Genomic DNA, 12311 nt, shown 5'->3' with positions numbered 1-12311 from the left:
ACCATGATGTAAAGGAATTTTTTTATTTTCATTGATTGCAGTATGAATCTCCATTTGCAGTAAGACTTTGAAATAATATTATAACTGACTTGTGTTTCTGAACTAATGTGAACACCGTGAGACAAAGGGGGAGACACCTGAAAAGGGAACCTCTGACCCCTTGGGATCAGAGGTGGTCCCATTTGGGACTTCTGAGTTTGGAAGAATAAACTCGGCAGAATTAGATCACTAGAAAACCTGTCCTTCTAGCGATAAGAGCCGGCCTGTAAGAGACCTTGGAAAAGTATAAAGGCTCTGTTTTTCTCTCCCTCGCTGTCGCACTTGGTTCACAGATTGTACTTGGTGACTTCTGTGTGGCAACTGGGCCTTCTTGCAAGAATACATTTATTTTCTTAATGACCATTTGAATTGGTTTTAAATAAACCAATAAATCAAATCAAATCAAACCATTTGAATTTCTGAGTGTCTCTTACGCAGTGATGATGATGTTCAGAAATTTTTGCCACAACAATGATCTTCAAGAATGTTAATCTGTTCTCAGTTGATCACTTGCTGCTATATTTGCACAATGTACATGTTTTGCCGATGTAAAGTTCAGATTGTTGTATTAAACTTGATCATCTCTTGCTGAAAAGCTTTTCATGTGATTCAGTGACTGATGCAGAGGATGTTGGTGGTTTAGTTGCTCTCTGGAGTTTAATTATAGTTTATGAGAAGAAGAGAAACACTGACTTTACCAAACAATTATCTTAACAGCAGTTCAGACAAGACCACTTTGGCAAAATTACTTGGGTTTATTAAACAATTTATCTTTGTCGGTATGGTTCCTTATGGGTGTTCTTGATCCATAATTAATGACATACAGAGCTTTAGCATCAACCCCCCCAAACATAATGAGAGGTAGAACTGAACTAAAAAGAGTCTTGTTGCTATAAATGCTACAAGGACGGCTAAAACTGATGAGAGATTCGCTGGCAGAGTGAAGCTGGACGAGACTGGATCTCTGACCATCACAAACATCAGAACTGAAGACTATGGACATTATAAACAGATCATCAACAGCAAAAAGACCACACATAAGAGATTCAATTTGAGCGACACTGGTGAGTAGAACATCAATTATTATAGTAACTATTCTTTCTTTTATTTACAACATTTACGGTCCTCAAATCTGGTCGAGCAGAGTAACAAGTGTGTGTTCCTCTTGTTGCTTGTTTCATGTGAGTGTTTTGGAGAAAATTCATTTGATCCTAGAAATAAAGTTTTAAGATTTTAACAAATTCAGTTCTTGTAATGAAAAAATAAAACACAGTGTGTGTGTGTGTGTGTGTGTGTTTATTTATTTAATGTGAACATGTGGTCTCAGACTTTTGGATCCCATTGTATATATCTAATGGTCATTTCAGTGGATTTTTGCAGTAGTAGTTCTTCAATATCTGTTCTATATGTATAAGTAAAGGAAGTATATATTTTTTTTCTGAATTAAGCACTGGGTAATTACTAGTCATCAGGTTTTGTATATCATCCATTAGTTTGGAGAATAGTTAGATTTCATTGGGCCTCGAGGAAATATAAAGCTGAAATCATCAGTGTAATGATGAAAGCAGATTACACGTCTCCGGATAATATGTACATTACATTACAGTGAGAATGGATGTGCTTTGTCTGATCACTTATCTTGTAAGATGGCTGTCTATTATCGACGCATTACTCTTTAACCAGCGCTGGTATGACAGAAGAGACCTGTCCATGTAAAGACATGTAGAAGGGAAGAGTTCGGGCTGATCACCTGAGCTTTTCAAAGCATGTTTGTGATCATGATTATGAAGGATTGCTTGCTTTTTCATCAATGCATGTAATAAAATGTTTTCATATATGATTTAGCAACCCAGTCTCACGGCAGTTCGTGATGTAGTCACGTAATTTAATCTATTTATTCGTGGCAGGGACACGTTAATTTCGTTATTTTCGTAACTCCAGCACGTTTTTTAAACTAATGCATTTCAATTGGATTAATCTTTCGAGCAACCAGCACGATTCTTTCTGCCGTTATTTTCGTAATTTCAGCACGTTTTTTAAACTAATGCATTTCAATTGGATGAATCTTTCGTGCAACCAGCACGACTCTTTCTGCCGTTATTTTCGTAATTTTAGCACTTTTTTTAAACTAATGCATTTCAATTGGATGAATCGTTCGTGAAACAGCACGATTCTTTCTGGAACCCTGGCCTGCAGCGTTGAAATTTGACGTCTTGGGTCAGCACGACCCAAAAAAATATTCAGGGCGAGTCAAATGGCTGCCCCTAGATCATTTTTATCTGGCCCTCCAACTGGTTTTTGATGTTTAAAAACCCTCGCAATCTGATATCAAAGTGCCCTCTGCGCAAAGGTTTAGCGCGTTCATCAGCGGTGAGTTTAACAACGCACACGGTGTGCAACCGCATTCAGCGGTGAGTTTAACAACGCACACGGTGTGCAACCGCATTCAGCGGTGAGTTTAACAACGCACACGGTGTGCAACTGCATTCAGCGGTGAGTTTAACAACGCACACGGTGTGCAACCGCATTCAGCGGTGAGTTTAAACAACGCACACGGTGTGCAACCGCATTCAGCGGTGAGTTTAAACAACGCACACGGTGTGCAACCGCATTCAGCGGTGAGTTTAACAACGCTCAAATGCAGGTAAACCGGAAATCAAAGGTGAGTTTGACCAAACCAACGCTCAACTGCAGGTAAAACGGCATTAAAAGGTGAGTTTAACAACGCTCCAAGGCGCGTGCAAGTAATCAGTTTAAGCATTTTCTTGTCATAGGTAAGTTAGGACGCTGACTGCTTTAACTAGAGCATGCTGGATAACGTATTTTTATCGGAGGTTTGCTGATTTTAATAAATATATATCATATGCTACGATTGTGTTCAATAAATCAGTTTTATTTTTATTTTTTTATTATTATTAAATCTTCTAATTAATAACGCTGACGTCACCGTATGGGTCGATCCCAAGGTCCATTGCGATTTTCCACTCGGTAAGTAGAAGAGTTAATTAATAGAGACGGCAGTTCGTGATGTAGTCACGTAATTTAATCTATTTATTCGTGGAAGGGACACGTTTATTTCGTTATTTTCGTAACTCCAGCACGTTTTTTAAACTAATGCATTTCAATCGGATGCATCTTTCTTGCAACAGCACGATTCTTTCTGCCAATCGGGCTGAAGCACAGAAGCTGTTTAATCAACATTTATTCACGAGATCTTATCACGGTTTATATATTAATTATGTATTATTATTTCGGTCTTTTTCGGTTATTATTTCGAAGCTGGATTGCTTTGCTGTTTATTGATATTTTTAAAACTATAACGCTACATCTATCAACAGCCTATCTCTGCTAAATGAATTTAACATACGTTTGTGATGCCCTTTTATTTTTTATATTTTTTATTATTTTCATTTTATTTTTTGGTTCTTTTTATTTAAACTATATTGTAACGAAATGTGAAAATGTGTAAAAGTTATGTGTCAAGGACTTGATATTGAATTCTGTAATTTAAAAAATTCAATAAAGAAATTCAATAAAAAAATAAAAAAAGAACCATTCCGCATTACAGCAAAAAAAAAAAAAAAAAAAAAAGTTTTTTTTTTTTTTTTTTTTTTTTACAGTAAGTTAAGCTCCGAAATATATTTTTAAAAGTTCCAGGGAGTTTCTTCTGATGCTCTGTTGAAATAATAAAAATAATTTAATTCGTTTAATTTTTTTTTTTTTTTTTTTTTTTTTTCCCCCACAATATCCGGATGACGGAGCTCGCGCCAATTACTTCTCTGGAGTCGTTGATTAAGGTAGGCTCAAATTATTACCTCATGAACAAGTAGCCTATAAATATACGTGCAAAAGTGTAGTCAAGTATGTAACGTTATGTTGCTGGGGTATTGTCATGACTGCCTTATGCCCTATTTTAACTTTTTTGTGACATTGCTTTGGTGTTTCCATTTGTCTGATATAAAACCCTATCTAAAGTGCTAACTGCATGTCCTAGCAGGTCACATGTTAGTGTAGCCTACTAGTTCACAAACTTTTTCTCAACTCTTCCTTTTCACTTTTCGTGTATTTTAATAATGTGATATTAACATTTTTGACATGCATTAGACATGAAATTGTCACATTTTTCCTTTATCAATAGGACTGTGTTCTGTCTCTCATCTGGGCAACACACACACACACACATACACACACACACTGTATTATTGTGTAAATGGCAGTTAAAAATCATAGAAATGTTTACCCTTATCACAATGTCATCACAAACAAAGTTCAAAACTCAGAAGAATGACTGGTTAAGACAATTTGACCATTGAAATTAAGAAAGCATATAGCATCCCTTGCATAGTGTGATATTAATTCAGAATGTTTCTATCGGTATTTATGCCTATATTATACATAAATAACTTTCTCTTTTTTTTTTTTTCCTCAGAGAACATGGTTTCTAATCAAAAGAAATGCCCCAACTGCCCCCAGGTCATGCCCTGTGCCACTAAGGTTTGTAAGGCCTGTGGGGCAGAGCAGCCCAAGAAGGCTCGTTTGATGAAGAGGCTGCAGGCCCTTGATATGAAGAAGGGGGAGTGGCTTGGCAATCTTAAAAAAAACCACAATGAGGCAGCCATGCGGGATGAAGCCATCATTTTGGTGTGTACAATTAACACTACCTTTTTTAATAGGGTTGCCACATTTACCAGTCCTGGGGTGCGTTTCCCGAAAGCATCGTTGGCCAACTATGGTCGCAAGTTCATCGCAATGTCCATTGAACTCTATTGGTAACGACGGAACTTGCGACCATAGCTGGCCAACGATGCTTTCGGGAAACGCACCCCTGATTGAGTGACATTTTTAACAGAAGATCATAATATATTTTTCAGATTCTTTTATTTTTATTTTTGAAAAGAGCGATTTAAGCCAGATTTCTGAAATATAGGGTTTACCGACCTCTAAACAGTTTAAACACCAAATGCAACTTGAAGGTTCTCTTTCACACAGTTAAAGCCTAGTGCAGGCGTGTTAAACTCAAATACACGGTGGTCCAAAATTAAAAACTGGGTCCAAGTTGCGGGCCAGGTAAATCTTTATTGAAAAGCTGACTTAAATTGAGCATGTGATTCCACCTTTCAGTAGTATGTAATGAATTTAATGTAGTCATGGCATTCATGTAATATTAATAAGGAATTTAGGTACTACTGTTAAAAGTGGAGTTCAACTTTAAAAACAGATTCTTCAGAAATGAATAGAATAGAATAGAATAGAATGCCTTTTATTGTTATCATACACATGTACAACGAGATTGAAGCAACTCCTTTTCCAGTGTCAACATGTATGTAAGAGAAATGTGTCAACAAGGAATAAAATTAGTATTGCAAAAGAGCGGGGGGGGGGGGGGTAAGGTGCACAGTTCTAAGAAGTAGAACCATAAATATGGTTTGTATACTGTGTGATTTTGATTGTATCAGAAGTATTAAATATTAAGTATTAAATATTGAACAGTAATGAAATTGCACAAAATATCAGTGTTATCAAAAGTATTAAATGTTAAATATTGCACAGTAGGTGGGTAGAAGAAAGTCCGGGGATCGGGGGTGAGTGTGGAGTCAGTGCCTGTGTGAGTTCAAATTGGTTATGGCTTTTGGGAACAGGCCAGCAGATTTAACCATTAAGTTCACTGACTGTTAACTTGAAAGGCATTAATGAACTAAGTAACCTTTGCCAAAAAATCACTCTCCAGAACATTCTCATTCACGGTTCCATGCTGGTGGAATGATCTCCCCACCGTCATCCGGACTGCAGAATCCCTGACAACATTCAAAAGACAACCGAAAATTCATTTATTTCGTGAGCACTTAACCTTAAAAAAACATACAGTATGAATAGGTTCACCAAAGTAAAGAACAAAGCTATATTGTGTATTTTACTAAATCCTGGATCCTAGATGTCCCACCTTCCTCCTCGTAGAACTAATCCTGTTATGTATTTGCAATGTATTGAAATGCATTGATTTTCAGTGTAAACCTATTCATTTGGGGTGGTAAACATGAAAGATGGGTGAAAAAAAATCATATACAGGGCTGAACATTAATGTTTGCCCTTGGCTACCAAATTCATACAAGTGGCAACCAGATTTTGACTTTTAACCACTTTTAAAATTTAACGTTGAGTCCTTGATCTGTTAATAATTCTAACATCAAATTCAAGCCAGAGATTATTTTTCATACACAGTAAATTTGACAAAATAGAAACTTCACTTTTGAGGATGACTCAGTAATTTTGCTTTTGCTGGTCATAAGTGCATTCGAATTATGTCAATATGATCAGAGGAACTTATGACATATAGGTATAATATGACATGTAATAATGTGCAGTTTTTTGTCAATGTTTGGTCTTACAACAAATTTCGAGTCTTGCCTCAAACTGAATTTACACTCAGGTTTTTTGATAACATACATTTTTTATCCTTTACAAATAAATGTCTTTGCAGCTTGAGAAGCTACATGCAATGGGCTACAAGGCACTCCTCCTCCTTCAGAAGGAAGGCAATGGGAAGAAACCTAAAATAACTTCCCTCACCCCAAGATGTGAACTGGACCCGCTGGCTACACAACACCTCAGTAAAATGACAGCATTTTATGAGTTGGTTTGTGCAGGTGAGATGTACAGTATATTTTTTTCAGTCGCCATACAGTTTACAGTTGATTGTCAATCCTTCCCTATTTTTTCAGCACTTATCAAATATTTATATTTTATAAAACAAATGACAACCTTATTACATTTCAACGTTGTGGAATGTTGGTTACATGGCAAGACAATCGTGGCAAACAAGACACTGTCCACTGAAGGTAGAACTACTTTTTGTTGTGGAGAAACTAAGTCAAAAAATAAGTAAATAAACAATACTCTGATGTTTTAAGGTTATAATTCCAGCATTGTTCAATACCTAGCCCTATTAATATAGGTTACCAAGTGTAGTCTGAAAATTTGGTAAAACATAGTTGGGTTTTCTTTAGATGGCAGTTCGGTGTATGTTGCACCAAGTTTCCCTGTTTTCCCCATTGTTTTGCCTTTAGCTATTCACGCCTTAACCAAAATCATGTAAACTTGCATCCAGTGTGAAAAATAGCCTATAGCCCATTTTTTGCCTGTGTTTCAGAAATATATAAATGCATACAAGATAAGAAATATAGTCTTAAAATTCTTTTGTGTGGGAATGTCAAATAATATGCCTGTTTGAATTTTTATAATACATTATATTTCAGCCTCATTCCTACTTTTTTTTTCTAATCAAATTTGAACAGGTTGGAAGGCGAGTGAGGACACTGTCCTCACCCTGACCCTCACCCCCTGTGACGAGCAGGGCATCCCAGGAGAGGCGGGGCCGGAAGGCCTCGTGGAGGAGGAGGGGCCGGAAGGCCTCGTGGAGGAGGCGGGGCTGGAAGGCCTCGTGGAGGAGGAGGGGCCAGAAGGCCTCGTGGAGGAGGCGGGGCCGGAAGGCCTCGTGGAGGAGGCGGGGCCGGAAGGCCTCGTGGAGGAGGCGGGGCCGGAAGGTCTCGTGGAGGAGGAGGGGCCGGAAGGTCTCGTGGAGGAGGAGGGGCCGGAAGGCCTCGTGGAGGAGGCGGGGCCGGAAGGCCTCGTGGAGGAGGAGGGGCCGGAAGGCCTCGTGGAGGAGGCGGGGCCGGAAGGCCTCGTGGAGGAGGGGCCGGAAGGCCTCGTGGAGGAGGCGGGGCCGGAAGGCCTCGTGGAGGAGGAGGGGCCGGAAGGCCTCGTGGAGGAGGAGGGGCCGGAAGGCCTCGTGGAGGAGGCGGGGCCGGAAGGCCTCGTGGAGGAGGAGGGGCCGGAAGGCCTCGTGGAGGAGGCGGGGCTGGAAGGCCCCGCTGTGGTGACGGCAGGCCTTGTGGAGAAGGCGGGTGAAATACATCTACCTAAAAAAGGTAACTCTTACAGCTAACTACAAAGCTTTTAAAGCAACATTCCACTGTGTTTTAGTTAATTCGCTCACTTGCTGTCTACCAGAGAGTTAGATTAGGCAGGGACATATAATTTTTTTGTATTTGCATGCAACATCCCAGTTCGACATCTCCCCCTATTAGCCTAATTCAATTGAAGTCGGAGAGGCCGACTAGCATGTAAGCTAAAGGCTAGTTGTCTCCAACTGAAATCATTAGCTTAGATTGGCCCAAGTACTCCTGTGATTTGGCCAAACTAAGCTAATGATGTCAGTTGTTACAATGGAGTTTATTGCACACATAAGAAAGAGTATGGTATGTACTGTATCCAACAACTTTTTCAGCAATTTTGCTGGGCAACTTCTCAACCGATTGATTTAGTTCTGATTGGGTGTTCATGATAATTTTTGTGGTAGGACATAGGTTACACATGAGGGTTGTGTGTGTGTGTGTGTGTGTGTGTGTGTGTGTGTGTGTGTGTGTGTGTGTGTGTGTGTGTGTGTGAGCGAGCAAGTGAGTGTGTGAATGTGTGCCTGTTTTAATGAACAACATGTATAAAAAGACATACCTAGATAGTCCTTAATTGTTTGCCATTCCATACTTAGTTTGACATCTGATTTCTTCAAAACCACAGGGTCAACAGGGAAGAGAAAGCGGAAGCCAGGCATGTTTTGCATTTGTCAGGTTTTTTTAATGATATTGTTATTTGTAATAAATTCTATGATGAGCAAGACCGTTTCTGAATTGTTTGCCTTTTTTGAGTGGATATATGTATTTTTCTATCCCACAGAGGCAGAAATGGATAAAAGCAAAAAACAAAAACAAAAAAGTAAGTTTAAATAAATTAATACATTTACATTCAGACTTGATATTTGATCACTTTGATGTGAATGCTTGACCTGGATATGTTAATGATGTTGTGTTCCTAATCTGAGTTTTGATGCCTTCAGATTGCTCCTACCACACAGGCCTGGGTATTTATCCAATTAGGAGTGCTCTGAAAGAAAGAGTGAGAAAGGTAAGACATGCATAACTGAACACCATACTACTCTTTATTTGTTCTATTTACGTCAAAATAAAGTCAAAATGTTAAGTTAAAATACCTGTCAATCACAGAAGTAAAGATGGCAAATAGTCAAATAATGTAAATATTGTATAAAGTATATACTACAGTCTCTTGACTAAAATACTTTAAATATCATGGTAAAACATGAAACAGGAAACATGGTGGCTGTTACCAAAGCCTGATGCAAAAAATTTGTAAGCATGTATTGTTGTTCCTGTCATAGGGCCAAACAGAATTACTTATTGACTGGGAGCCTTGTGCAGCATGGTATGTGTTCTACTATATGACAAATACAGAAATAAGATTGCTCTGACTCTCTATTTCACTCTCATTAACATTCCCAATCTAATAATTGAAATGTCACATGTAACGTCATTCTTTCCCTTCTGTTTTCAGTGGGAAACAGTGGACTCCTACTTGGGAGCCCAAGGAGTCATTTGTTTAAGCTTTTTAATTTAGTTAATTTTGTAATATATGTCGTTTTATTTGATTTTTTTATAGTATTTTTTTTTTATATTTCTATTCAAAATAAAGTGTTGTTTACAAGCCCTGAGTTGAAGATGGTAGATGTTCAACATTTTCTGCCATTTCAGAACTGGATAATTCAAGAATGCCTAACTCCATGCAGAAACAGGTTTTTCTTTTGATATGTGGTTTATCAAGAGGTTAGTAAATTATTCATCTGAGCAAAATGTGTGCACAAATAGAAGCAGGATTCTTCATTCTCTCTATGAAGACTCTTCAATACATGCTGTAAGTCAGATGCAATTAATTGTAAAAAAAAAAAAAAAAAAAAATCCCTCACAGATGACAGTTAATTATTTAAAATGAATGTGCAATATCCATAATCGTCATCACAAACATGTTTCCAACCTGGCAGTTTCCAACATTCATACAATAGAAGGTGATGTAGTGTGATTATTTACAATATTTGATAATTTGTGATTGTTTTGGGGGGTTGTGTGTGTGATTGATTTAGCTGAAACTTTATATTCTTGGTGGTTTAAAAAATGACCTTACATCTGTCTCTTTACTGATGTTTTACCAGTCACTGCTCCTGATTGGCTGATGTGGTCCCACTCCATTATTTGGTTTCAGTTCCATCAATGGTCCTTGGTAAGGTAGATAAGTAAGTGTTGTACTGTTTTGGACATCCTCAATTTTTTACTTTACCAACTTCTGTACACCCACTGGAAAATGTCAGCTGAGCATTACATATTTGTCCCCCCCAACCAGAAGCAAGCTGAAGAAGCCGGTCTTTCTCTTGTCCCACTTCCCTGTAGAAGTACCTCTCCACTGTTTGGTCGTTGATCCTTGGTAAGTACATCTTTCACTTTCATTTAACAGCCACACAATATGTCTGTGAATGACTGTAGTCATTTAATTAGTAAGGGATCATGTGTAGAACACCAGTCATTATATTGAAATAACTCCCTACAAGGAACAGAACAAAACAGGTCTAGCTTCATTCTGAAGGGACTTATTTCCCAATAATGACTGGCATTTTGGCCATAAATCTATGTTTTTCCAATTTGATTTTTAGGCTCTCCTGTTATATTGTGGTGGTGAGACTGTAGAAGGACCCAAAAAGAAGACCCAAGACGATAAGAATGCTCCAGTGGACAATGGTGATGGTGGTGCCGCTTTTACCTCATGCCGCTTTTAGCACACGGCTGTCCAATCAAACAGCCTGTTAAGCCTAAACACAACCCCACACACCTGTCCACCTGTCATCTGCTTGCCTCCCTGTACTTTCCATTAAATGTATATTAAATTCAATTTTTGCAAAATATTGAGATATTTTTGTCACTTCATACATATATGCATAGAGAAGACAATAATTGTGAGATACTTTTGTCACTTTCAAATAGACAACATTCAACAAAGTACAAATTAATTAAAAGAAGCAATGTCTGTAAATTAAATTAGTATGCATTACATTAATAATTATGGAATAGTTTTTAAATTTAGTATGTTAACAGTGTTTTATTGTTAAAGGTAGTTGTGCAGTTTGTGATCTGAGTTTATTTGATGGTTGTTGATGTTTACAGTCAAATAGATTATTCCCACTACTCCAGGTGTGCCCCCAATGTGTGTAGAGTGGACACTCTTCCTCTGATTGAATGTTCATGCATTGATAATCCATAGCATAAGTAACAATAAAAATGATTTCCTTCTAACAATGACTCAGTGCGTAATTGGGTGATAACAATCTCATGATTCTTATGCATTATAATTCAATGCATATTATAAGGTTATGTAGTTTCATGCAGCCTGTTTATTGTTCTTTAGCCAAGCTGTGCAGGGTGTTGCCTAGCAACAGGGGTCAGAAGTACACATTTTTCATATATTTTGTATAATTACACTTTTAATCGTTTGTCATTGAATGATGTGGTTCATATAACATAATTGCACATGAGAAGGACCAATAACTGATATAATTATAAACCATATCTTAAATAATTAGCATAACACATTTCAGAAAGATCTGACAGTGTTTTAAGGATTCAAGCCCTTTTAAATGTGCCATTTTTTACACCTTCAGTGGGCTCTACTGTGATAACCTGGGGTCCAGGGGCAGTAAAATTTTCTCAGATGCTTCCTTCTATCTGGTTAAATATCATATGTAATTTTATTGCCACACACACACACCAGGCATAGGCTATCATATGCAGAGATACAGTACAATTTCATGAGCATGTTATGAACAATAATCACGACCATAAAACATAAAGATATGTGAAATTTTGGCAAAATAAATTCAGATGTATATGTTTTGCTAAATATATCCAGTTTCATAGCTGACCTGCTTTGGCAAGGGTTTTAGACTCGGATCCTCAGACAGCATGTGGACAGTCATTTTCGGGACAAACCAGTTCATTAAATAATTCTCCAACCATTGACAGAACTGGTTAGGGTTAGGGTTAGGGTTAGTCATTGTCACAAGCTATAGGCTTTTAGAAAAATATATGGTTTTGGTAGTTGAATCAGCTGTCCTTCAGTGGTAAATAGGCCAAAATGTACCACCTGTAAAGTTGGTTCCACAATCTACAATATGGGGCTATGTAAACTGTAACCCCTATGCTATAAGCCTGTGCATGTCAATTCATATGAATTAAGACATGTTCTATCCTCCTGCTTAGTTCGGTGCATCATATTGCATACATAGCCCCATATTCTATATTGATGAACTAATTCTCCAATGCATCAATCTCATCCATGCCCTCATCACCTCTAGACTGGACTACTGCAACAGTACTCTCTAT

The 12311-nt window shown here is 37.9% G+C and overlaps 1 protein-coding gene across 1 annotated transcript; it reads left to right on the top strand.

Annotated features, from left to right (window-relative positions):
* Positions 1–3710: 3710 nt before the first annotated feature.
* LOC307169777 (uncharacterized protein) lies at positions 3711–11223 on the top strand. Its single transcript, XM_079890592.1, has 13 exons — positions 3711–3836; positions 4469–4680; positions 6518–6683; positions 7332–7540; positions 7808–7936; positions 8614–8643; positions 8770–8808; positions 8930–8997; positions 9269–9312; positions 9639–9710; positions 10094–10174; positions 10282–10362; positions 10589–11223. The coding sequence occupies exons 2-8, from the start codon at positions 4474–4476 to the stop codon at positions 8978–8980; spliced, it is 831 nt and encodes a 276-aa protein (XP_079746718.1). The 5' UTR covers positions 3711–3836; positions 4469–4473; the 3' UTR covers positions 8981–8997; positions 9269–9312; positions 9639–9710; positions 10094–10174; positions 10282–10362; positions 10589–11223.
* The last annotated feature ends 1088 nt before the right edge of the window (positions 11224–12311 follow it).

Source organism: Squalius cephalus (assembly GCF_949319135.1).
Source record: "Squalius cephalus genome assembly, chromosome: 13".
NCBI classification, from domain to species: domain Eukaryota; kingdom Metazoa; phylum Chordata; class Actinopteri; order Cypriniformes; family Leuciscidae; genus Squalius; species Squalius cephalus.
Note: the sequence above shows the minus strand (reverse complement) of the source record. Positions and strands in the feature narration are given on the sequence as shown.

Coding starts and splice junctions, on each gene's coding strand:
- LOC307169777 (XM_079890592.1), top strand. CDS start 4,474: ATGGTTTCTAATCAAAAGAAATGCCCCAACTGCCCCCAGGTCATGCCC. Junction 4,681..6,517: donor GGGATGAAGCCATCATTTTG/GTGTGTACAATT, acceptor ATGTCTTTGCAG/CTTGAGAAGCTACATGCAAT. Junction 8,809..8,929: donor CAAAAAACAAAAACAAAAAA/GTAAGTTTAAAT, acceptor TGATGCCTTCAG/ATTGCTCCTACCACACAGGC.